We start from the raw sequence: 27,791 nt of genomic DNA on the forward strand, positions 1-27,791 counted from the left end.
GGATGAATTATTTCACTACAGTTATTTTCTTTTAAAAGGGACGTATGGAATTTATATATTAAATATAGTTTTTATATAGATAGTGGAGTGATTGGTAAAAATACGTACCTGCATAAATGATTGCAAATGTCTTTAAAGCACAGATTAGACTCAACTAGAATGAGCATTAGTGTGACCGGTTTATCCAGCTTCCAGCTTTTCCAGTTACCCTGTCATGTCGAATTACACTCCAGAGCGTGTGGGACTGGATCTTAAGACCTGGGATGTGCTTATTGGCTGCTAGACAAAAGCAGTATGTTCTTAGCCTACCTGTTCACACATGGTGACAGTAGCAAGCAAGGAGTATCACAGTTTTGATAATAACCTTATCACATAATGTAAAATGGAGTTTGGTAAAGCATGTTTGAATTTAAAGACTCTCTTTTTGACAATGATGATGTTCAAATGGGGTGAGTAGAGGCAACTCAGTTGTTGTTTTTTGTTTTGTTTTGTTTCCTGAGTTTAAAAATATAACCTTGAAAAATACATATTGCAAGAACAATATAATCTGTACCATATGAAAGAACAAATCTGTTCCCTATTTGTGCTCATATTTATTAGCTAGCTGTGGAAAATCTTTGCCTATTTGCCTATAATTTAAAGTAAGAAAATTACATGACATCCTTCCATCCTATTTGTAGAAATGAATAATTCACTTGGGTTTCTGAGCATGCATTTATAAACATAATTACGGTCAGCCAATTTTCCCGTCATAGTCCCAACATCCAAAGTCCCCACATTCAATTCTAGGCTCTGTGCTTTCCTCTTCTCTTTCTGCCTATGTACCCGCTTTCCACCTCTCCTACGTCGTTGACCCACAGTAGCTGAATAATAATAATTCCGATTCCATTTATGCCACCCAATTTTCTGTAACTGTAGCTGTAGTAGTACACTCGCCTGACTTTGGTGCGGGCAGCCTGGGTTCAGTTTCCACTCAGTGACGGTGTCAATGTGAGTGCGAATGGTTGCCCGTGTTTATATGTGCCCTGCGACTGACTGGCGACCAGTTCAGAGTGTAGTCCGCCTTTGCCTGAAGTGAGCTGAGATAGGCTCCAGCGACCCTAACTAGCCCACGACCCTAACCAGCCCACGACACTAGTGAGGATAAACGGTACGGGAAATGGATTAATGAATGAATTCAGCTGCCGGCTCGCCGTCAGAAGACATAGCTTTGTGTACGCTAGCGGCCAATTTTCAAACACACGTGTGCGCGCACACCACGATGAAACCCATCGTGTCTCTGCTTTTTTCTTCCTGAAATGACTGCACGCACAATCTTTTTTTTTTGTTTTTTTTGCCGCACCTTTCAGAAATTAGGGCACATATGCGACCAAATTAATCACACTCTAGAGGCCTGTCTCGTCCGACAAAAAAAATCATATGCCGGATTTCCAGCACCACGCCAGAGTACTAAACCATGCGTCCGAAAACGCAGATTGATCATAATTTATGTGTCCCTGCTAATTTTTGTGCAGGATGCGGAACGCATATCAAACGAGATCCCTGCTAGTGAAAGGTATCCCCATGAGGACGAATGCTTAATATCACTCATGAGTATGTGTGTGTGTGGTTTACGGAGACATGGCTTTGTGAGGGTATCCCTGATTGCGTCGTAATCCTTCCGGGCTTCCATCTTCACCGGGCAGACCGCGTTATCGGGGAAAACAAAAGGCGGCGGGATATGCTTCGATATCAACAAAAAATGTCGTACTGACGTCACGGAGCTCAGCCCACACTGAAACCCGGATTTAGAGGTGCTGTTTTTGAACTCTAAGCCATTCTACTCGCCTCGTGAGTTCGCATGTTTCATTCTCGCCTGTGTTTACATTCCTCCTCTAGCCAACACTAATGCTGCACTGCTAACGCTGAACAAGTAAACGAAATTGAAAATAAACACCCAGACTCACCCCTCATTATTCTTGAGGACTTTAACAAAGCTAAACTCAACCACAAACTCCCCAAATACAAGCAGCACATCGACTGTCCTATCAGGGAAAATAACATTTTAGACCACTGCAATACTATGCTAAATCAGAATCAGAATCATCTTTATTTGCCAAGTATGTCCAAAACACACAAGGAATTTGTCTCCGGTAGTTGGAGCCGCACTAGTACGACAACAGACAATTTACAGAACACTTTGGAGACATAAAGACATTGACAAAAAAAATAATAAATAGTCACTGAGCAGTAAAGGGTTGCTAGTTATCTGGTAATGCCGGTACATTTATTATTATTATTTTTTTTTGACAATTGTGCAAAAAAATGCAGAGTCCTCTAGGACTTAGAGCAGTTCGAATGACTAATATTGCAATAGTCCGGTGCAATGACCATTGTGCAAAGGGCGCTGAGACTTCAAGGAGTGTATGCGGTTTAAAGTGACGAGTAGTGCGATAATCTGGGACAATGGTTGTGCAAATGTTACAGATACTCCTCAATCAGTGTGCAAATGGAGTAGATGCTACTCTGGCATGAGTGGCCAGTATATGCAAATAGTGCAGCATGGCGAGACAACTACAGTGAGTGCACAAGTAATACATAATTGGCCACACAGAAATGTGACAACGAACTCAAGTCAAAAAATTTCCAGCTTGTTGTAATGGAATTATAGGTTAGCTGTTTAAGAAGTTGATTGCAAGAGGCAAGAAGCTGTTGGAATGTCTACTACTTCTAGTTTGCATTGATCGGTAGCGCCTACCTGAGGGAAGGAGCTGGAAGAGCTGGTGACCGGGGTGCGGAAGGTCCGAGAGGATTTTGCACGCCCTTGTCTTAGTTCTGGCAGCGTGCAAGTCCTCAATGGTGGGTAGGGGGGTACCGACAATCCTTTCAGCAGTTTTAATTGTCCGTTGCAGTCGGAGTTTGTCCTTTTTTGTAGCAGCACCAAACCAGACTGTGATGGAAGAACACAGGACTGATTCGATGACCGCTGTGTAGAACTGTCTCAGCAGCTCCGGTGGCAGGCCGTGCTTTCTCAGAAGCCGCAGGAAGTACATCCTCTGCTGGGCCTTTTTGAGTTGATGTTGGTCGCCCACTTCAGGTCCTGAGAGATTGTAATTCCCAGGAACTTGAAGGTCTCGACGGTTGACACAAGGCAGCTGGACAACGTGAGGGGCAGTTGTGGCGAAGGATGCCTCCTGAAGTCCACGATCATCTCTACAGTCTTGAGCGTGTTCAGCTCCAGGTTGTGTCGGCCGCACCACAGCTCCAGCCGCTCCGCTTCCTGTCGATATGCAGACTCGTCACCGTCCTTGATGAGACCAATGACAGTGGTGTCATCTGCAAACTTCAGGAGTTTTACAGTCGGGTTTGTGTAGAGAGAGAAGAGCAGCGGAGAGAGGACACAACCTTGTGGAGCCCCAGTGCTGATGCTGCGTGTGGATGGAGGTGGCCTCCCCCAGCTTGACCTGCTGTGTCCTGCCCGTCAGAAAGCTGTAAATCCATTGGCAGATGGCAGGTGAGACACTGAGCTGGAGAAGCTTGGATGAAAGGAGTTCAGGGATGATGGTGTTGAACGCTGAGCTGAAGTCCACGAACAGGATCCTCGCGTAGGTCCCTGCACTCTTGAGGTGTTCTAGGATGAAGTGCAGTCCCATGTTGACTGCATCATCCGCAGACCTGTTCGCTTGGTAGGCAAACCTGTGACACTCTTGAGGTGGTCCAGCACGAGACGTTCAAAGGACTTCATGACCACAGATGTCAAAGCGACAGGCCTGTAGTCATTCAGACCCGAGATTGCAGGTTTCTTGGGGACTGGAATGATGGTGGAGCGTTTGAAACAGGATGGAACTTTGCAGAGTTCCAGAGATCTTTTGAAGATCTGAGTGAAGACTGGAGCGAGCTGGTCTGCGCACAACGCATAACGCATACCGTGCAATACCTCCTGCAGCTCTGGATTTGTCTGATCACTGCTTAATTCACTTAATACCAACATACAGGCAAGCACGTAAATACGCGAAGACTACGGTGAAAACAGCAAAAACGTGGACCAACAAAGCAAAGATAGAACGTAAAAGCTGTCTGGAGTGCACAGACTGGAGTGTCTTTGAAAATTCAGCTGGCAGCCTGAATATATGGAGACTGTCACATCCTATATCAGTTTCTGTGAAGAGGTGTGTGTACCAACAAAGTCATTTTGCAGGTTCAATAACAACAAGCCGTGGTTCACTGCCAAACTTAAGCAACTTCGCCAAGGCTAAAGAGGATGCATATTGTAGAGGGGATAAGGCTCTGTATAATCACGCTGGAAAACAGCTGACTAAAGAAATTAACATTGAGAGAGTACACAGTAAAGTTAGAAAAACAGTTTACCGCTAACAACTCTAAATCCGTCTGGCATGCATGTCAATCGCTACCCAATTACAAGCGACCAAACCCCAAGCTGAGAACAATAAAAGAATAGTCGATGACTTAAACACCTTCTACTTCAGATTTGAAAAGGACACTTTAACACCCCACACCAATCAGCCGCACCACCGACCACGATCACACCTCTGAATTCTGTGTTGACCATACACGAACAGGATGTTCAACAAAGCGGCAGGCCCAGACCTTGTCTCCCCATCCTGCCTCAAAGTCTCCAGTCTCCACACAGACCTTCAATAGCTCTCTGGAACTGTGTGAATTTTCATCACCACCTCTGTGTTTCAAATGCTCCACCAATCATCCCAGTCCCCAAGAAACATGCAATCTTGGGTCTGAATGACTACAGGCCTGTCACCCTGACATCTGTGGTCATGAAGTCCTTTGAATGCCTCGTGCTGGACCACCTCACACTACTAATCACTTTAAACTGGATACATTTCCTGAAGTCTCTCCGCCCTTTGCACAATGGTCATTATACCGGACTATTGTTCTTTTCGTCATTTCAAACTGCTCGAATTGCTAGAGGACTCTGCATCTTTTTGTCAAAAAATAAATAAAAATTGTACCGGCATTACCACATTACTGGTAACCTTTTATTGCTCAGTGAGTGGGAGGAAACCAGAGTGCCTGGAGAAAACCCACCCAGGCACGGGGAGAACATGCAAACTCCACACAGGCGGGGCCCAGAACTGTGAGGCAGATGTGCTAACCAGTCGTCCACTGTGCCGGCGCTATATAGTGTTTATATACTGTATACAATTATATACAATTAATATAATATATTCCCTTAAAGCCCTGATCGACCTTGGACACGCGTCTGTCAAATCAATAAATAAAGTATAAATGTCTGATTGCTAATACGTTTTGGTTGCACTGAAATGCAAACAATAAGAAAACAACACTCACAAAACAAAAAGTATAATTTAATAAGTTTAATTGCAAATCAGTATTACAGTGATAATACTAAACAATACTAATTGGAGTAGATAGAGAGTATAATATCCATCCATTCATTTTGCATACAGCTTATCCTCACTAGGGTCACGGGCTGCTGGAGCCTATCCCAGCTTTCTTCGGGCGGGAGGCGGGGTACACCCCGAACCGGTTGCCAGCCAATTGCAGGGCACATAGAAACAAATATCTATTCGCCCTCACGTTCACACCGACAGGCAATTTAGTCTTCAATCAACCTACCACGCATGTTTTTGGGATGTGGGAGGAAACCAGAGTGCCCGGAGAAAACCCACCCAGGCACGGGGAGAACATGCAAACTCCACACAGGCGGGGCCGGGATTTGAACTTAGGTCCCCAGAACTGTGAGGCGGATGTGCTAACCAACGTACTGGCCGAGAGTATAAATAGATACGTGTAATTTTAACTGTCTTAAAATACTGTAAATCCCCCCCCCTTAACTCCCTGCTGGTGACGCTTCAGTTTGCCTTGTACTGGCGAATCTAAATCCCATGTCGGTCTCCTGTCCTCTCATTACTTTATTTGTAGTCTGTTAAGAGTATGTAGACACTGTCCGACCCACACCCCCTTGTCTGTGCTTGTTTTTATGTGTTTGACTGACTCAACATTCGCCCTTAACTTGGCAAAACAGATGCCAGTGAAAGCTATCCTGTGAGGATGTCAGGACGAACGGTCAAAATCACTCATGAGTACATTCATTGCGTTGTACGCCATTCCTTGCGCGAACGCTCTACGTACTAGTTCTCAGTGAACCTCCGCATTTGTCACTCATGGCAGAACAGTTCACTGCATACGTGTGAGTTCGTCGCTCCTTAGCGGTTGGCAACCAAAGAAGTTCGACAAAGCAATTACTCGTGGCTGACATTCAGTACATTCAGTTCAGTTCAGTCCCTCTCCCTCCTGCATGGTGCTGCCTGACGCTGGCTGCTAATTAGTCATTTGCCGAAATGAGGGACAACACTGGCGAATCCCGAATAACATGGCAGTACATTTAGTGAAGTCCCTCGCCTGCCTACACACTGGCTGCTCATTGGTCATTCTCCGAAGATTAAGACGTCACAGAACGCTGCAGCAATTATGTTTCTGCTCCACCTGAATTGCTCACAGTGACAGCAGAGCTCAAAGAACAAATAATTTCATAAAGTGATTCAGTTCACATTATCTTGCTGCTAAATTGTAAACTTCTCAAGTGGACTTTCAGATTTGTGGCTGTTATTTCCCTTGAGAGGTGTTCCACACATATACTATATTGCCAAAAGTATTCACTCACCTGCCTTGACTTCACATATGATTTGAAGTGACAGCCCCCTATTAAACAAAAGGGTTTAATATGACATACAGTGGGTACAGAAAGTATTCAGACCCCCTTAAATTGTTCACTCTTTGTTATATTGCAGCCATTTGCTGAAATCATTTAAGTTATTTTGTCCCCCTCATTAATGTACAAGGCACACCGTATTGAAAGGAAAATAAAGGAACGGGTTAAATTTTTGCAGATTTATTAAAAACTGAAATTAAGAAAAACTGAAATATCGCACAGCCATAAGTATTCAAACCCTTTGCTCAGTATTTAGTAGAATTACCCTTTTGAGCTAATACAGGGAATGATGCAATATGTTTTTCACACCTGGATTTGGGGATCCACTGCAATTCTTCCTTGCATATCCTCTCCAGTTCTGTCAGGTTGGGTGGTTGTTGGTGAACAGCCATTTTCAGGTCTCTCCAGAGATGCTCAATTGGGTTTAAGTCAGGGATCTGCCTGGGCCATTCAAAAACAGTCACGAGTTGTTCTGAAGCCACTCCTTTGGTATTTTAGCTGTGTGCTTAGGGTCATTGTCTTTTTTGAAGGTGAATCTTCGGCCCAGTCTGAGGTTCTGAGCACTCTGGAGAAGGTTTTCCTTCAGATGTTTTTCCTTGCCCGAACGCATGTCTCCGGGGCCCCCCTAGGCCTGGAGGTGAGGCTCGAAGGCGACCGCCTGGTGGCCGGGCCTGCACCCATGGAGCCTGGCCGGGCACAGCCCGAAAGGGTAATGTGGGTCCCCCTCTCCATGGGTTCACCACCTGTGGGAGGGGTCATCAGGGTTGGATGCAGTGTGAGCTGGGCGGTGGCTGAAGGCAGGGACTTTGGCGATCCAGTCCTTAGCTACCGAAGCTGGCTTTAGGGACGTGGAACGTTACCTTTCTGGCAGGGAAGGAAGAAGTCGAGAAGTTCCGACTAGATATAGTGGGCTTGCCTCAACACATACCTTGGGCTCTAGTACCAGTCCTCTCAAGAGGGGTTGGACTCTCTTCCACTTTGGAGTTCCCCATGGTGAGAGGCGCCAAGTAAGTGTGGGTCAGGTTATTGCCACACAGCTCGGCCCCTGTACATTGAGGTTCCCCCCGGTGGACGGAGGGTAGCCTCGCTCTGCCTTCGGGTGGGGGGGACGGGTCCTGACTCTTGTTTCTGCCTATGCACCAAACAGCAGTTCAGTGTATGCACCCTTTTTGGAGTCCTTGGAGGGGGTGCTGGAGAGCATTCCCGCTGAGAATTCCATCATTCTGCTGGGGGACTTCAATGCTTACGTGGGCAATGACAGTGACACCTGGAAGGGCGTAATTGGGAGGAACAACCCACCCGATAAGAACCCGAGCGGTGTTCTGTCATTGGACTTCAGTGCTCATCATGGATTGCCCATAATGAACACCATGTTCAAGCATAAGGGTGCCCACATGTGCACTTGGCACCAGGACACCCTATATCGCGGTTTGATGATTGACTTTGTGGTCGTGTCATTGGACTTGCAGCCGCATGTCTTGGACATTCAGGTGAAGAGAGGGGCGGAGCTGTCAACTGATCACCACCTGGTGGTGAGTTGGCTACGATGGTGGGGGAAGGTGCCGGTCCGACGTGGCAGGGCCAAACGTATTGTGAGGGTCTGCTGGGAACGTCTGGCAGAATCCTCTGTCAGAAGGAGTTTCAACTCACACCTCTGACAGAACTTTGCTCATGTTCCGTTCCGGGGGAGGCATGGGACATCGACTCCGAGTGGACCATGTTCCACGCCTCCATTGCTGATGCGGCCGACTGGAGCTGTGGCCGTAAGTTGGTCGGTGCCTGCCTTGGCGGCAATCCCCGAACCCGTTGGTGGACACCAACGGTGAGGGATGCCGTCAAGCTTTTTTGCCGTCGGGCTTTTTTGGCCAGTGGGACTCCTGAGGCAGCTGATGGGTACCGGCTGGCCAAGCGGAATGCAGCTTTGGTGGTCGCTGAAGCAAAAACTCGGGTATAGAAGGAGTTCGGTGAGGCCATGGAGAAAGAATTCCGGACGGCTTCGAGGAAATTTTGGTCCACCATCCGGCGTCTCAGTGCACCACCAACACGACATTGTGATCTGCAATGAATCTGCAATGTAAAGCTAGCTTTTTCCCAGACTACACACTGCGGGTCTCAACGTCTTCTCCCCACAGTGTACTCTTCCCCACATGTATCAAATTTAGTCACCTAGCCAGGTTGTGAGCCAGACAGTTCTACTTTTCCATAGTGGAATATTCATTTTGCAACTACAGTAAATTTGGAACCTTGTCCTAGGTTTTAAGAAAAATGTTCCATCTCCTTATGGAACTTTTCAATCACAAACACTTCCTCAATGCCAGCGGCATTGATCTTGGTGAGAGAGATGTTTGGTAATAGAGATGGTTGGTAACCATGCACAACGTGAAAAGGCGATAGACCAGTGGATGTAGAGGGGAGGGAATTGTGAGAGAATTCGACCCAAACGAGTTTCTGAGACCAGGATCGCGGCTCCTGTGAAGCGAGACATCGCCCAGCCCAGTCTCCACGTCCTGGTTCAGCCTCTCGATTTGGCCGTTGGTTTCAGGATGAAACCCAGATGGCAGACTGACTATAGCACCTATTAGACTGCAAAACTGAATGAATGAATGAAATGAATTGGGGCCCCCATCAGATACCACATTCTTGGGAAAACCATGAAACTTGAATACCTGGTTAATCATCAACTCGGCAGTGTCTTTAGCTGAGGGGAGTTTCGGAAGTGCAATGAAGTGTGCCATTTTAGAGAACCTGTCCACGACTGTAGGAATCGTGGTATTTCCTTTCGATGCCGGTAATCCCGTTACAAAATCTACAGAGATGTCTGACCAAGGACGTTGTGAGATTGGCAGGGGTCGCAACTCCCCAGAAGGACGTTTACGAGAGGACTTGTTGGCAGCACATACCTGGCAAGCATTGACATAATTGGTGACATCCCTTCTAACATTGGGCCACCAAAAGCGCTGTTTGACCACAGATTGAGTCTTGGCAATGCCTGGGTGACATACAGTCCGGTTAGTGTGGGCCCAGTGAATGACTCTTCCCCTTAAGGTCGGAACCACATAAAGCCTGTTTTCAGGGCAATTTTCAAGGCTAAGAGTGTTCTCCAGAGCCTCCTTTACCGCAGTCTCAATGTCCCAAACAAAAGCAGAAACGAAACATGACCTGGGCAAAATGGTTATAGGGTTGGACAAAGAATTCCCTGTGCAGAAAATGCGCGATAAAGCATCTGGCTTAGCATTTTTAGAACCAGGTTGGTAGGATAACGTGAAATTGAAAAACAGAGCCCATCTAGAAACGGACGCCTTGTGGAACTCACATTTCTCAGCCTTGACATATAGTTCATTCTGCAGTAAGTGCTGCAACACAGAGCGGACATGAATGATGTGAGTCTCCTCATCCGGGGAGAATATCAAAATATCATCTAAATATACAAAAACATACACATTCAACATGTCACGCAGGACATCATTGACAAAGTTCTGGAACACAGCTGGAGCGTTAGTGAGATCAGGGTCTAGTCTTACTGTGAGTCTTTGACGTGGAAATAAGGAATGCTGGAACGCGATGACAAGTTACAACGAACTGGCGACCAGAAAGAATGAGACATGAGGTTAAATGCAAGGGGTAATTAGGGTGAACGAGGCACAGGTGGTGAAGATGCTCTCAGGAGCAGGTGTGTATGAAACAGGGGGAAGACAAAAACCGGAACACACACCCATGACACCGGGGTCCCCTGGATCGGCGATCAATCCTAGAATCCCACTTCTGACACAAACTGTTTTGGCAAATCTTTTTCTGACAGAATAAGTAAGGAAGCAATCTTGTCTTTGTGGGATTTTATTACAAAAAAGAAAGAAAAGTCTTTGCAAAGGCGGCACGGTGGCCGACTGGTTAGAGCGTCAGCCTCACAGTTCTGAGGACCTGGGTTCAATCCCCGGCCCCGCCTGTGTGGAGTTTGCATGTTCTCCCCGTGGCTGCGTGGGTTTTCTCCGGGCACTCTGGTTTCCTCCCACATCCCAAAAACATGCATTCATTGGAGACTCTAAATTGCCCGTAGGTGTGACTGTGAGTGCAAATGGTTGTTTGTTTGTATGTGCCCTGCGATTGGCTGGCAACCAGTTCAGGGTTGCACCCCTCCCGAGGTGCTGTAAAGGCGCCATAACACAATCGCGGCTACACAAAACGTCAAAAGCCTCCTTAATCCAATACCAAAATGTTTTCTGACGAACAAATCTCAGTCACTGTTTCCAGGCTGCTTACGCGCGTACGAGGAGCCGCAGTCAGCCCACTCCATCAATCAGGGAGGAGAAGCCGCAGCGCAACCCACGCGCTTCCACATTCACCGACACACACATTAATTTATAATCTTATTGTATTTAAGACGACATTTAAATGGTTTCAAACCTTAGATTCTGCTGTAATAATCCACTCTTCAGAAAAGTAAACAGGAGGGAGGCCTAAATGCTCCCAACTTTAAACACTATTATTTAGCTAACCAATTAATGCAGCCCAATGTGGGGCACAAGCCAGTGCAAACTGTAGGGCGGTCCCAACCCCGGATAAATGCAGAGGGTTGCGTCAGGAAAGGCATCCGGCTTAAAACTTTGCCAAACAAATATGAGCCTTCATCCAAAGAATTCCATACCGGATCGGTCATGGCCCGGGTTAACAACGTCCGCCACCGGCGCCGTCAACCTGCAGGGCCCCGGTGGAAATTCAGCTACTGTGGGTCGAAGTCAAAGAAGAAGAAGAAGAGGTGGAAAGCGGGTTCTTCGGCAGAAAGAGAAGAGGAAAGCACAAAGCCTAGATGTGGGGACTTTGAATGCTGGGACTATGACAGGAACATCTCAGGAGTTGGTTGACATGATGATTAGGAGAAAGGTTGATATATTGTGTGTCCAGGAGACCAGGTGGAAAGGCAGTAAGGCTAGAAGTTTAGGGGCAGGGTTGAAATTATTTTACCATGGTGTAGATGGGAAGAGAAACGGAGTCAGGGTTATTTTAAAAGAAGAGTTGGCTAAGAATGTTTTGGAAGTGAAAAGAGTATCAGATTGAGTGATGAGGCTGAAACTTAAACTTGTTATGTATAATGTGATTAGTGGCTATGCCCCACAGGTAGGATGTGATCGAGAGATGAAAGAGAAATTCTGGAAGGAGCGAGACGAAGTAGTTCTGAGCATCCCAGACAGAGAGAGTCGTGATTGGTGCAGATTGTAATGGACATGTTGGTGAAGGAAATAGGGGTGATGAAGAAGTGATGGGTCAGTACGGCATCCAGGAAAGGAACTTGGAGGCACAGATGGTGGTAGACTTTGCAAAAAGGTTGCAAAAGGCTGTAGTGAACACTTTTTTCCAGAAGAGGCACGAAGGGTGACCTACAAGCGCGGAGGTAGAAGTACGCAGGTGGATTATATTTTGAGCAGACGATGTAATCTGAAGGAGGTTACCGGCTGTAAGGTAGTGGTAGGGGAGAGTGTGGCTAGACAGTATAGGATGGTGGTGTGTAAGATGACTCTGGTGGTGGGGAGGAAGATTAGCTGTTGTGCAGCTTTTTGGGAAGAGGTGCGACAGGCTCTCGGTGGACAGGAGGAGCTTCCAGAAGACTGGACCATTGCAGCCAAGGTGATCAGAGAGGCAGGCAGGAGAGTACTTGGTGTATCTTCTGGCAGGAAAGGAGAGAAGCAGACTTGGTGGTGAAACCTCACAGTACAGGAAATCATACAAGGAAAAAGCTTAGCAAAGAAGAAGTGGGCCACTGAAAGGACCTAGGAGAGGCAAAAGGAATACATTGAGATGCGACATAGGGCAAAGGTAGAGGTGGCAAAGGCCAAACAAGAGGCATATCATGACATGTATGGCAGGTTGGACACTAAAGAAAGAGAAAAGGATCTATACAGGTTGGCCAGACAGATGGATAGAGATGGGAAGGATTTGCAGCAGGTTAGGGTGATTAAGGATAGAGATGGAAATATATTGACTGGTGCCAGTAGTGTCCCAGATAGATGGAAAGAATACTTCGAGGAGTTGATGAATGAGGAAAATGAGAGAGAGGGGAAACTAGAAGTGTCGTGGACCAGGAAGTGGCAATGATTAGTAAGGGGGAAGTTAGAAAGGCATTAGAGAGGATGAAAACTGGAAAGGCAGTTGGTCCTGATGACATTCCTGTGGAGGTATGGAAGCATCTCGGAGAGGTGGCTGTGGAGTTTTTGACCAGCTTGTTCAATAGAATTCTAGCGCGTGAAAAGATGCCTGAGGAATGGAGGAAAAGTGTTCTGGTGCCCGTTTTTAAGAACAAGGGTGATGTGCAGAGCTGTGGGAACTATAGAGGAATAAATTGATTAGCCACACAATGAAGTTATGGGAAAGAGTAGTGGAGGCTAAACTCAGGACAGAAGTATTTGTGAGCAACAGTATGGTTTCATGCCTAGAAAGAGTATCACAGATGCATTATTTGCCTTGAGGATGTTGATGGAAAAGTACAAAGAAGGTCAGAAGGAGGTAGATTGTGTCTTTGTAAATTTAGAGAAAGCCTATGACAGAGTACCCAGAGAGGAACTGTGGTACTGCATGCGGAAGTCTGGAGTGGCAGAGAAGTCCATCCATCCATCCATTTTCTGAGCCGCTTCTCCTCACTAGGGTCGCGGGCGTGCTGGAGCCTATCCCAGCTGTCATCGGGCAGGAGGCGGGGTACACCCTGAACTGGTTGCCAGCCAATCGCAGGAACAAACAACCATTCGCACTCACAGTCATGCCTACGGGCAATTTAGAGTCTCCAATTAATGCATGTTTTTGGGATGTGGGAGGAAAGCGGAGTGCCCGGAGAAAACCCACGCAGGCACGGGGAGAACATGCAAACTCCACACAGGCGGGGACGGGGATTGAACCCCGCACCTCAGAACTGTGAGGCTGACGCTCTAACCAGTCGGCCACCGTGCCGCCTGGAAGAGAAGTATGTTAGAATAATACAGGACATGTACGAGGGCAGCAGAACAGTGGTGAGGTGTGCTGTAGGTGTGACAGACGAATTTAAGGTGGAGGTGGGACTGCATCAGGGATCAGCCCTGAGCCCCTTCCTGTTTGCAGTGGTGATGGATAGGCTGACAGATGAGGTTAGACTGGAATCCCCGTGGACCATGATGTTTGCAGATGACATTGTGATCTGCAGTGAAAGCAGGGAGCAGGTGGAGGAACAGTTAGAAAGATGGAGGCATGCACTGGAAAGCAGAGGAATAAAGATTAGCCAAAGTAGGACAATATATCTGCATGAATGAGAGAGGTGGTGGTTGAAGAGTGAGGCTCCAGGGAGAAGAGATAGCAAGGGTGGAGGACTTTAAATACTTGGGGTCAACCGTCCAGAGCAATAGGGAGTGTGGTCAGGAAGTGAAGAAACGGGTCCAAGCAGGTTGGAACCGGTGGAGGAAGGTGTCAGGTGTGTTATGTGACAGAAGAGTCTCTGCTAGGATGAAGGGAAAAGTTTATCAAACAGTGGTGAGGCCAGCCATGATGTACGGATTAGAGACAGTGGCACTGACGAGAAAACAGGAAGCAGAGCTGGAGGTGGCGGAAATGAAGATGTTGAGGTTCGCTCTCGGAGTGACCAGGTTGGATAAAATTAGAAATGAGGTCATCAGAGGGACAGCCACGGTTCGATGTTTTGGAGAAAAAGTTAGAGAGAGCAGACTTCAATGGTTTGGACACACCCAGAGGAGAAATATTGAGTATACTGGTAGAAGGATGATGAGGCTGGAGCTGCCAAGCAAGAGAGCTAGTGGAAGACCAAAGAGAAGGTTGATGTATGTCGTGAGGGAAGACATGAGGGCAGTTCGTGTTCGAGAGGAGGATGCAGGAGATAGGCTTACATGGAAAAGGATGACGTGCTGTGGCGACCCCGAAAGGGACAAGCCGAAAGGAAAAGAAGATTTAGCTAACCAATTACAATACCTCATCAAATGGTTGCACCACAATGAGTAATTAGTATTATTCTTGGCTAGAATTGGAACAAATAGACTGCAACAACATCAAAGTCTTAAACGCCATAAATGCTTCAAGAACCCAATAATCGCATCCACTTTAACGGCTTGGTGGCAAAGTTTAGAATCTACAGGATCTCAATTAGCTCCCAGTATGCTCGCTCCAATCTGGCATAATCCAGATTTCGAAATTAATAATACACCCCTTCATTTTAGTACAGGGGAACAACATGGAATTGACCACCTAAAACAACTATTTAATTATGTTTTTAGGACAGGGAACGAACTGTTCCAAGAATTCCAAATAGCAGGTGGAAACGTTCTTCAATACAATAAATTAAAAGTAGCAATAAAAAAAAGAATACCAACACTCCAGAGCACCCTCGAGCTGCCGGAGTTAGTCAAGCAAATAGTGAAGCTTCTCCCGCAACTAAAATAAATCTCTCAAACGTCCATCCATCCATCCATTTTCTGAGCCGCTTCTAGGGTCGCGGGCGTGCTGGAGCCTATCCCAGCTAACATCGGGCAGGAGGCGGTGTACACCCTGAACTGGTTGCCAGCCAATCGCAGGGCACATACAAACAAACACCCATTCGCACTCACATTCACATTAAAGAAGATATGCACATTTACATATCTTCTTTAATTGATGCTGTTTATTTAAATCTACAAAGTATTTATTTAAAAACTATGCTTAAAACAGGCGGCACGGTGGCCGACTGGTTAGAGCGTCAGCCTCACAGTTCTGAGGAGCGGGGTTCAATCCCTGGCCCTGCCTCTGTGGAGTTTGCATGTTCTCCCCGTGCCTGCGTGGGTTTTCTCCAGGCACTCCGGTTTCCTCCCACATCCCAAAAACATGCATTAATTGGAGACTCTAAATTGCCCGTAGGTGTGAATGTAAGTGCGGATGGTTGTTTGTTTGTATGTGCCCTGCGATTGGCTGGCAACCAGTTCAGGGTGTACCCTGCCTCCTGCCCGATGACAGCTGGGATAGCAGTGGCTCAGAAAATGGATGGATGTTTAAAACAGTAGGTTGATTGGAAACTCTAAATTGCCCTTAGGTGTGAATGTGTGCGTCAATGAACGGATGGATGTTTAAAACAGCATCTACTCACCTACAGGCGGCAGGGGGAGTAAGAATGGATACACGTCACATTCTCGTGACTTTCCACACGGAATGAATCAGAATCTAAATCTGCACTCTCTAACTTTGACTCCAAAACATCTAAGTTTGGCTGTCCCTCTGGTGAGCTAATTTCTAACCCTATGCAACCACTCACTCCTAGAGAGAACCTCAACATTTTCATTTCTGACACCTCCAGCTCTGCTGTATGTTGTCTCTTCAGTGCCACTGTCTATATAATCCATACATCATGGCTGGCCTCACCACTGTTTTATAATCTCTGTTATTTGAGCACACACCCTGACACAACAGTTACAATGAAGATATAATGTGCAAATCATTTACATTTATGACCTTGAAACCTTGAACCTTGGGTCTCTGGAGCTTTAAAACACAGAAATGTTGATATTTAATAAACATTTATGGAATTGGTGGATCAACACTTCCTTTTGTTTTTCAGGAATCTTCTGCACAGCCACCCCTGACAAATGCTTGTCTGCACCCTGTCAAAATGGAGCTACCTGTGTGGATACAATGGATGATTATGCCTGCATTTGTGACAATGAAGGGGTTAGATACATGGGCAAAAATTGTGATCAACTCTATGATGCTTGTTCCTTTGCGCCATGTGAAGACTGCATCAGCACTCTTGGTATGCAAGAATACCACTGTATCTGCCCAGATGGACTATCAGGGGATAACTGCACAGAAGAGGTGGACGAGTGTTGGAGTAGCCCCTGCTCTGAGCCACGTTATTTGTGTGTAGATCAGTTCAATGGGTACTTTTGCAGGTGTCCTCATGGTTACGGAGGGCCAACATGCCATCGACATGTAACTGATTGCATTCACAAACCCTGCAGAAACAATGGGACGTGTATTTTGCACCCACAAGGCTTTGAATGCCAATGTCCACCAGGATATGAGGGAAAGACTTGCGAGGAAGATACAAATGATTGTTTGTCAGAACCTTGTCAAAATGGCGCTCTCTGTATTGATGGAGTGGGAGAGTTTCATTGCTTCTGTGTGCCAGGTTTTCAGGGCTACAACTGTGAAATTGACATCAATGAATGTGCATCAAGACCATGTGAAAACAATGCTACCTGCATCAATGAGAAGGACCATTACAAGTGTGAGTGCCTCATGGGCTTTGCAGGTAAACCAAATTTTGACACACACATTCACACTCAATCAGCTGTAATACAACATTTGTGAAATACATCCACAATCTATCCATCCATCCATTCTCCTCTACAAAAATATGGAATAATTAAAAAAAATAATAATAAAAATGTTTAAAAATGAAATATCAAGAGGTGAAGTCAAACTTTGTGGTCAGAGGACAGTGAAAGCAAAAAAAAACAGACGTTATGGACTTGCCAATTATTGCTTATTGTTTTAGGTCTTTAGTTGTTTAACATGCACTTGTATGTTTGGGATTATGATCATTTCTTGAGCTTTTCTTTCTACAACCAGGAGCCTTTTCATCACTTTGGTAAATGTTAATCTTTATCTCATCAGTCATTAGAATTTTGTCCCATAATTTTTTAGACTTGCCTTTGTACTTTTCAGCAAATTCAAGCCAGGCCTTCATATTTTTCTTGCTAATGGGTGCTTTGCATCTTCTGCTGTAATTTTTGGTGACTTTCGTTCATGAAGTCTTCTGCACACAGTAGATTGTGATAACTTCACTTTTGCCCTCTTGCGGTTCCTTCTTAGTAAGATAACAGGGAAACTCTACCATAGCCATAGTCAAACAGCATCAGTCACCCAAAAGAATCCCGAACACCAAGATTCCCCCCAATGGTAATAAAGTCATGCATTTAGTGCTTTGGCACTGAGCATTAAAACAGTGAATAGATGAGATTTTCATGGCATAACGGAGGAGAGGTTCCCAAAAAATATCCACAAAAATCACAGAACCATGAACATAAGCTATTTTATTAATTATTAATGAATAATAATAATTTTAATTTATATTGCGCCTTTTAAAACATTCATGTTACAGAGTCAAGGGGATCAAAACATTGTACTGCAGGGATACATAGAGCCCAGGGTTCATTGATGGAGCTGAGATGCAACTGCTTTTTCTAGGGTTTTGCTGAGTAAAGGAATGTAACAAAATGCATATTTTATCCGTTATATTTATGATAAAAATACAGTATGCCTTTATTTATTCTACTTGGTGCTACAATAAGATAAAATACAACAACAAGCATAACTACAGTATTTGCAATTGAACTAATAAATATTTTAAGCTTTTGACTTTTTTATATTACTGTAAACCAATTTAAACACACGACACAACAAAATATTAACTAAAATATGTCAGACAAAAATAAAAAAATCTGCATTCAGATAATTTATCTGGAGTTAAGCTTGGCATTGAGAAAGCAAGTGTCTCAGCTTTGAGGAGCTGATCCCGTTTCTTTTGCCGGAAATTATTTGTGGTCTCCTGTTTTGGAGAAGGTTCTCTCAGAAGGGACTGACATTGCTACAAAGGGCAAAAGTTGCATTAGACACACAGGAACCTTCATTAATGTCAGCTTCAAATGTTTGTCTTTATTCTCCTTATTGCACGGATGTGTGGCTGTGCAAGTTGTGCAGCCTGCCCAATAAGATATTTTATTTCCTGCAGACTTTGTACTGTCTTTGTATTGTCAACAAAGTTTAAATGTGTCCAGATTTTACTCCTTTTCCTGCTATCACTCGTTTTCCTATTCCTTATCAGAATGTTTGCGTTTTCTCTTATGGCCCCTTGCTCTGTTTTACACTTGTCTTATTTCCTCATCTGTTTGCTGCTGTGTGTGCTCATTCCCCCTCCCCACCTCTGGTCCGTGCAGTCAGAGAGAGAGAGAGAGAGAGAGAGAGAGAGAGAGAGAGAGAGAGTGAGAGTGAGAGAGAGAGAGACGACGCCACACATATTGACCAGTCACGTGCAGGCTCTCTCAAGTGAATGACGAAAGCGGCTCCCAGTCATGAGCCAGCTGTCATTGTTCGCTTCAAAGATCCAGATCTTATAGCCGTTTCATTCGCGATCGACACATCACTATTGCTTAGCTCCTCAGGGTCGAGACCAGGCTTCTTGTGAATGGGGGTGAATGGGGGTTAACTATTGAGTTATTTCGCCAGTCTCTCAGTGATAATGTTCACTCAGTCTTATTTTCCACGAAGACTATTTTTGAATCAATTTACCTGTTGAAATGTAAATTATGGCTGGCCTTGGGTCTCCTTTCAAGTGAAGTTTATTTGTATAGCCCTGAATCACAAAAGAGTCTGAAAGGGCTTCACAGGCCAAGATTGGTTGGCAAAGATTGATGACATCCCCTTATCTAAACCCCCAAATCGGACAAGTAAAAACTCAAAGCCCCATTGGGGAAAAAATAAAACTTGAGAAGGGACCACAGATTTATGGGATCCCCCTTCCACGATGACCAGGCTGTAATGGATGTCAAGTGGGCAACATTTATCGCATGGTGCTGTAGAATGTTAATCAAAATGACATAAATGTCACAATTAGTAATCGTATGCTATTAAACTGGATCCAAAAGCAGATGAGGAAGTAGATGAGAATGGTTTATTTGGGGGTAATCTGGGGTAGTATATCCGAGGCGTGATGGTGGGCCGTCGGAACAAGGAACCTGCAGGAAGCGGGAGGTGGAAGAGCTTGACGTCCTTCCAAATGGATTTTACTTGTCGTAGGTGCTCCCTCACCAAAGGAACCACCACAGTGTGCTCCTGTTCCTTAAACATAGGTGGTTGGAAACCATAACATGCCACAAAGGAAGCCATTCCTGTGTGGGAGCTGTTGAGGGAGTTGTGGGCATATTCCACCCACGGGAGAAAGGCGCTCCAGGAGGCGGGATTGCGTGCAGCCACGCAGCGCAGAGCAGACACCAGATTTTGATTCGACCACTCCGTCTATCCGCTGAATTGTGTATGGTATCCAGAGGACAGATTGGCTGCTGCGCCCACTGCCTTACAGAACTCCTTCCATACTTGGGAGGAGAACTGAGGACCTCGGTCCGTGGAGCTTGAACATGTGAAGGACTTGGAAGTTAGCTGTTTCGAAAGCAGAGGGTAACTTGGGAAGGGGTACGTAATGGACACACTTGGAGAAACAGTCAATGATGGTAAGAATGATGGTGTTACCTTCAGAGGGAGGTAGGCTGGTAACAAAGTCCAAAGCAATGTGGGAGCAAGGGATGGGTAAGGGACGCAGAGTGGGACAAGATGAGGATATCGTCTAAATAAACAAAGACGAACCGGTTGAGCACATCACGGAGGACGTGGTTAATGAAGGTTTGAAAGACTGCAGGGGCGTTGGTTAACCCAAAGGGCATGAAAAGATATTAAAGCATCCAAGGGGGGTATTAAAAGTAATTTTCCATTTGTACCCCTCTCTAATGTGGATGAGATGGTATGCGTTGCGCAGGCCCAACTTGGTGAATATCTGGGCGTCGCAGAGGGGTTTGAATAAAATGTCAATGAGAGGCAGCTGGGATTTATTTTTCACGGTTATGTCATTGAGTCCACGGAAGTCAATGCAGGGGCGGAGAGTGGTATCTTTCTTTTCAACAAAAAACAACCCAGCCCCCAGGTGGGAAAAAGAGGGTCTGATGAGTCCAGAAGCAAGTGAGTCATGGATATAGTTTCCCATAGCCTTCTTCTCAGGGCGGGAAAGGTTAAAGAGGTGACTAGAAGGAAGAGGGGCTCTATAGCGCAGTCATAGGGGCGGTTCGAGGGTTAGTGTGATAGCAAGATCCTTAATGAACATTGGAGAGAGGTAGTGGTATTCTTCTGGAACCCGGAAGATATCGTGATGCTGGTGGCTGAGGTTTGCTGGAGGGCGGAACAGCCGAGAGAAGACAGTGGGAGTGGCAGAAAGCACTCCACCCAGTGATATACAGGTGGGTCCAACTGATGCAGGTAGTGAATTTTTATAGAAAATTTTATGAGAGCTAATATGGGAATCTACAAGGGAAACAATGCAGGAAACAAAAACAAAACAAAGGAGACTGACTTGTGATATGAGGGTGGAATGAGCGTGTAGTGACAATGCATATAGATGGGGGTTCCTGTTCTCATCAATTTAAATCAAAATATGCAATAATCTGTACTTTTAGTAGACCGCAAAAGGGATTTACATGTGTTGACCAATTCAGGCAGGCAGGTCGACCTTCCCTGTGATGTCAAGAGCGCTCACGAGGGATGGTTCGAAGAAAAATGAAGGAAAGAGAAGAAGAAGCCGCACTTCAGGTGCAGGATGGCTGGAGTGCTGGCAGTGGCAATGCTTGCCACGCGGTCAGGGAAAAACTCGCACCACAATTACTTCCCAACGGAGCCTCATCCGTAAACTGCCTCACACCAAAAAGGGTAGCTTCGGGGAGTTGGCAGGTGCTTCCTGCGGTCCACGCTTGGCAGCGCGGCAGGGAAGTTTGGTGTCTCCAAGCCTCCGCCACCTCGTGGTGAGAGGTGGGGCTCCCGGGCTGGGCCAGATCTTTGCCAGGTTGAACAACGAGAGATTGAGGGAGAGCAAGCGAGAGCAAGCGAGAGCGAGCGTGCAGGACAAAGGAGTTCTGCCTTTTATCCCCTTCAGAGAGCCCCTTTTGACCAAATGGAAAACCGCGCCTCTAGAATCGCATTTCATTTTAGGATAATTTAAAACCAGTGGAATAATTCATCCATTTTCTGAGCCGCTTCTCCTCACTAGGGTCGCGGGCGTACTGGAGCCTATCCCAGCTATCATCGGGCAGGAGGCAGGCTACACCCTGAACTTGTTGCCAGCCAATCGTAGGGCACATACAAACAAACAACCATTCACACTCACATTCACACCTACGGGCAATTTAGAGTTGTCAATTAACCTACCACGTATGTTTTTGGGATGTGGGGAAACTGGAGTGCCTGGAGAAAACCCACGCAGGCACGGGGAGAACATGCAAACTCCACACAGGCGGGGCCGGGGATTGAACCCGGTCCTCAGAACTGTGAGGCAGATGCTTTAACCAGTCGTCCACCGTGCCGCTCCATTTGAATAAAATTAAATTAATTGTTGGATTTAAGATAACGAGACCATTTTCCAGCTTTGCCATGTCATACGCATATCCAATCCAGTGGGGGGTGTTGAGGAGGCGGCACGGGCCTCAGGATGCGGCGGAATGGCGAGAGGTGCTGTGCCCACAGAAGGTGCCATACTGCACGTTCTAACCACTTTCTTGTTCTTTCACCTTGCGATTGTCCAGTTTTATCGCTAATGAGATAAATTCCTCGAGTGTGGTGGGCTCGTCCCTGGCTGCGAGCTCATCTTTGAGCTGCTCAGACATCCATCCATCCATCCATCCATCCATTTTCTGAGCCGCTTCTCCTCACTAGGGTCGCGGGCGTGCTGGAGCCTATCCCAGCTGTCATCGGGCAGGAGGCGGGGTACACCCTGAACTGGTTGCCAGCCAATCGCAGGGCACATACAAACAAACAACCATCCACACTCAAATTCACACCTATAGGCAATTTAGAGTCTCCAATTAATGCATGTTTTTGGGATGTGGGAGGAAACCGGAGTGCCCAGAGAAAACCCACGCAGGCACGGGGAGAACATGCAAACTCCACACAGGCGGGGCCGGGGATTGAACCCGGGTCCTCAGAACTGTGAGGCTGACACTCTAAACAGTCACCCACCGTGCCGCGCTGCTCAGACAGTCCCATAAAAAAAAAAAAACCTTTTAACGTGGTGTCATCCCACCCACACTCACCTGCTAGAATCCTAAAATCAATAAAGTAGGAAGCCACGGAGCTAGAGCCCTGAGTAAGGGCTAGGAGGCGCCGAGTGGCTTCCCTGCCCTTAACTGGGTCGTCGAAGACCTTCTTAAGATCAGCCGAAAATGAGTCGAATGAAGCGAGTATGAGAAGAATTATGCCACAGAGTGGGTGCCCATTTAGCAGCTCTTCTGCGCAGGAGGTTAATGATGAAAGCAATTTTGGATTTGTCAGTGGGATAGCTCAGCAGTTGCATATCGAATACTAGTGAACAGTTTAAGAGAAATTGACCACATGAACCTAGGTCCACAGAATAAGGTTTGGAAGGAGGAACGTGAGGCTCTATGTATGGGAGGAGGGGTTGCAGGCTCGGGAGGAATACTCACAGGAGGGTTGCTGAGGTGAGGGTTGCCGGAGTGCATCTGGGAGGACAGGAGAGATACTCGTTGTGTGAGGTGTTTAATGAGTCCATGATCTCGCGGAGAGCTTTGTCCTGTCTGCCTATGTGGATGGTGCATAGTTCCTCTTTGCAATGTTAATTTCTTTAGTCAGCTGGTTTCTAGCACGATTATACAGGGCCCTGTCCCCGCTCTGATATGTGTCCGAAATGACTTTGTTGGTATACATACCTCTTCACAGAAACTGATATAGGATGTGACAGTGTCCGTATATTCATCCAGGCTGCCAGCTGAATTTTCAAAGACACTCCAGTCTGTGCAGTCTAAACAGCTTTGAAGTTCCATCTTAGCTTCATTGATCCACTTTTTCACTGTTTTCACCATAGGCTTCGCACATTTAAGTTCTTGCCTATATGTTGGTATTAAGTGAATTAAGCAGTGATCAGACGAGCCCAGGGCGGCACGAGGTATAGCACGGTATGCGTTTTTTAGCGTAGTATACCAGTGGTCTAAAATGTTATTTTCCCTGGTAAGACAGTCGATGTGCTGCTTGTATTTAGGGAGTTCGTGGTTGAGTTTAGCTTTGTTAAAGTCCCCGAGAATAATGAGGGGTGAGTCCGGGTGTTTTTTTTCAATTACGTTCACTTGTTCGGCGAGCATTAGCAGTGCGGCGTTCGTGTTAGCTTGAGGCGGAATATAGGCGCCAGTGAGAATGAATCATGCGAACTCACGCAGCGAGTAGAATGGCTTACAGTTCAAAAACAGTGACTCCAAATGCGGGCTGCAGTGTGTGCTGAGCTCCGTGACGTCCGTACACCATTTTTCGTTGATATAGAAGCATATCCCGGCGCCTTTTGTTTTCCCCGATAACTCCGTGATGCGGTCTGCTCGGTGAAGATGAAAACCCGGAAGCATGACGGCGCCATCGAGTACAGCCTCACAAAGCCAAGTCTCCATAAAGCACATGGCAGCGGAACCTCCGAAGTCTTTACTGGTCTTTATCAGAAGATGAAGCTCGTCCATTTTGTTGGGTAGGGAGCGTACATTCACGAGGTGGATGGACGGAAACGCCAATCTGTATCATCTCTTGCGGAGTTTCACCTGGATGGCGGCTCGCTTCCCTCTGTGGCGTCGCCTCCATTTCCATGCGCCGAGGACCGCGGCCGCTGCTCCGGTGAGTAACTGAGCGGATTTGCGAAAGTTGGTGAAGGAAAGTCCGGAGTAGCCTCCTTTATGGTTAGCAAGTCTCCGCTTGTGTAAGTGAGCCGTGTAATCTCTCCAAAGACGAACGAAAAACACAAAAACAAAAACAAAACTTGAGAGCGCGTAACCGAGGTGACAACACTGGTAGGCGCCATCTTGAATAGAAAGATGAAGTCATAAGTTATTCGTCGCAATGAGTGAGTGCTAACACACCCAGTGAATAAGTCCCAGGGGTGTGTGTCTGCAGACACATGCTAGTGAATTGCCACCGTTTTGTATGCAAAATGACCACCAGAAGTGGCCTGTAATTGCTGTCCCTGCACCACGGGGGCTGAGTAGTCCACCCACCCACCCAAGAGGCGGGGTCGGCCCAGGAGTCCAACTGAGAGCGGCCCGGTGGACGGGATACGTCCCACACCAAGGGATCTAGAGCAGTCCACCGGCCCCACCGAGGCACCCAAAAAACGTCCACCTGGAGGAGGGCGCAGGGACCCAATGCCAACCCCCCCAGCAACAACGGCCACAACCACCACCCCCCGCCCCAAGCATCGCGCCACCACCGCCCCCCCCCCCCCCCCCCCACAACTGGCCCCACACCCCCGGAGACCAAGACGCCCCCACAACCAGCAGGGCCCACAATGCAGCCAGTCCGTGCCCAGCCCGAGGTGTCCCTTGTTTGGTGGAAAGGAGGGCGCGTATAGGGGTACCTGACAAGAGAACGACAAGAGAACAAAAGAGGGGGACCCAGAGAGCAGCTACAGGGCGTGAGAGGGGAGTCCCCACGCCAAGCAGCCATCCAACCCGAGGGGCCCGGCCTGTGGAGCACCGCGATGAGGCTAGTGAAAACCCTCCTCCCCCCTGTTATTAGGACTGCCTGGTCCCCGACTGGTAGTCATTGGCCCTACCCTGTGTATCAGTGCCCCCTGAGTGGTGTGTGCATTAAAATCTGGAGTGGGCTGAGAGACTGGGAGGGGCTGCCAGGCACTGCTCTCTCACAGCCAAATACCCCCCACCCAAGACCTTCCGCCCTCCAGTGATGGGTGTATGTGGTGCATTAAAAAAAAGGGGATGAGTGTATGTAATGCATTAAAATCTTGGGGAGCAGCCAGGGTGGCGGGGCAGGGCGCCTAGACCGGGTAACAGCCCTGATGTACTCAAACCCGGTCCGACACCCACACCCCCCAACTCCACATCAGCCCCCCAAGAAACCCTAAATATGTATATGTGCCTGGATGTGACTAGTGAAAAAAAGAAACAAATATTTACAGTAAAAAGTGTAAGAGTGTGCTGAGTGAGTGATTAAAAGGCATGGCTCCTGCAGGTCAAGCCCATCAGGCAGGGCAACCACAGACAGAGAGAGCCGAGCCACCCGGCCCCTGGGAATCCCCCCACATTCTGGCTAGCACCCACTAACCAGCCCAGGGTGTGGAAGGTGGACCCCCCCGGACCGTGCAGGGACAAAAAACCCACAGCAGGCCCCACAGCTTGCAGCTTCCCCCACGAGGAGAGAAGGAGGCAACCGGTAGCGGGATGCAAGGAATGGAGAGAAGAGAAGGAAGCAGGCTCAAGGAGTGACAGGGGGGCCCCACCGTCTCCCACCAGCAGTCAGGATGGGGGACCAAGGCGGACGCCAGGTGGCACCGCTCCAGCACCCGTGGAACATGGGCGTGTCCGCCCCACAGACACCCGGACTGCAAGCACAGGGTCAAGAAGAGAAGCTCCCCAGTCCATGGAAGTGTCCTTTCATTGTGCAAATCAGTCTCAAGTGTGAGGAAAATTGAAAAAAAAAAATATAAAAACAACCTTGACAACAAAGAAAACAGAAGGCAAAAGTTTACTTTTACATTTACGATATAGTCTTGTTATTGTCAGATGGCACTCTACCCAGGCAGAGGAATCAAAGCTCTAGATACAGTGTGTTGCAGAAGGGTGACCAGCTATCTGTGTAATTATGTAATTGATTTTTTCGTTTCATTCTGCTGATATTTGTTCTAACGCAATATATTCTGTGATGGGATTTAACTAGTGATGAATGTTAATAGCTTGTTTGTTTTTCCAGTTTAATAGAATTGTTTTCTTAGCGGTAGCTAACGCAACAAGTATTGATTGTGAATATTTGGGAGGTCGATTATTCTTAAGTCGCCAAGTATGCACAATCTTGGGGAAAGTGGAAGTTTCTGCGTAACCGAAGTCCAAAAGCATTCCCATATCGCATGTAAATAGGTGTCTAGGGTATTTTTGGTGCTTTGCGCTTATATTAGATGGTGAGAAGCCCATTTTATGCATAGTGTATTGAGTAAAGTGTGTTCTATGGAGCACTTTATATTGTATAAACTGTACATTTGTGTATACAGTATTTACGGTCAGCAGATACAGAAAGGTCTTCTTCCCATTTAGGGATTGGTAAATGTAATGATTTAGTGCATGAGATTAATTTATCAATTTTTGAGAGATTTTTTTTGCGGGAGCAGCTTTACTATTTGCTTAACAAACTCCGGCGGTTAAAGGGTGCTCTGGAGTGTTGGTATTCTTTTTTTTTTTTTTCCCCCGCTGCTTTTAATTTATTGTATTGAAGGAAGTTGGAGCCTGTTATTTGAAATTCTTGAAACAGTTCATCACGTGTCATAAAAAATATTATTGTTAAATAATGTGGTCAATTCCACGTTGTTCCCATATACTAAAATAAAGGGGTATATTGTTCATTTCGAAATCTGGATTGTACCAGATTGGGGAGAGCATACTGGGCGCTAATTGAGAACCTGTATCGTCTTGACTTTTTCATCAAGCCATTAAGGTGGATGCAATTATTGGGTTCTTGAAACATTTATGGTGTTTAAGACTTGTGGAAATAAATGGGAGTTTTGAGAGTTCGATGTTTTTGCAGTCTATCTGTTCCAATTCTATCCAAGATTGATGCTCCTCATTGTGGTTCATCCATTTGATGAGGTATTGTAATTGGTTAGCATAATTATAGTCTTTAAAGTTGGGAGCATTTTGGCCTCCCTCCTGTTTACTTTTCTGAAGAGTGGATAAAATTATTCTATTTTTCTTATTTTTTTAAAATCAAGATTTATTACAGCAGAATCTAATATGATTTACATTTAAATATGGTCTTAAATAGAATCATTGAGAATAAATAATTTATTTGAGGTAATGTTTTAATTTTTATTGTGGCTATTCTTCCCAGTAGTGATATAAGCAAGTTATTCCAACGTATTAAATCAGATGAGATTTTTTTCAGAATTGGTGTGTAATTTAGATTGGTTAGCTATGTGAGTTTTGGCGAAATATTAATACCTAAAAAGAATGGTGTAATCTGGAATTTGAGCTGTAGGATTCCATGTGTTTGCTGTTACTGGGAGTATTGTTGATTTTGTCCAATTTGTGAAAATGTTTTAATAAGATTGAAGACTGCTTGAAGAGATGACTTGGGTTTTTGGAAATAAAGAAGAATGTAATCAGCGTACAAATTTATTTTGTGTTCTGTCACTGACGAGTAATACCTTTCAATATTAGCACTCTGTCGTGTAGCGGTAGCAAGAGGTTTGATGAATATTGCAAATAGCATTGGTGAAAGTGACACCCTTGTCTGGTTCCTCTTTGTAGAGTAAAACTTCATGATGTGATCCTATTCGTAGTGACTGCCGCTTTTGGCC

General features: G+C 46.2%; 1 protein-coding gene across 2 annotated transcripts in view; it reads left to right on the forward strand.

Moving 5' to 3' along the window:
• Positions 1 to 314: 314 nt before the first annotated feature.
• Positions 315 to 27,791, forward strand: part of crb2a (crumbs cell polarity complex component 2a) — a 149,087-nt gene continuing 121,610 nt past the window's right edge. For both annotated transcript variants that reach the window (XM_061799751.1, XM_061799752.1), the window contains exons 1-2: positions 315 to 449; positions 16,242 to 16,934. In XM_061799751.1, coding sequence (XP_061655735.1) covers positions 383 to 449; positions 16,242 to 16,934 — 760 coding nt within the window. In that variant the 5' untranslated portion in view covers positions 315 to 382. The remainder of the gene's footprint in view (positions 450 to 16,241; positions 16,935 to 27,791) is intronic.

The sequence above is a fragment of the Phyllopteryx taeniolatus genome, chromosome 15 (genome assembly GCF_024500385.1).
Source record: "Phyllopteryx taeniolatus isolate TA_2022b chromosome 15, UOR_Ptae_1.2, whole genome shotgun sequence".
NCBI lineage: Eukaryota > Metazoa > Chordata > Actinopteri > Syngnathiformes > Syngnathidae > Phyllopteryx > Phyllopteryx taeniolatus.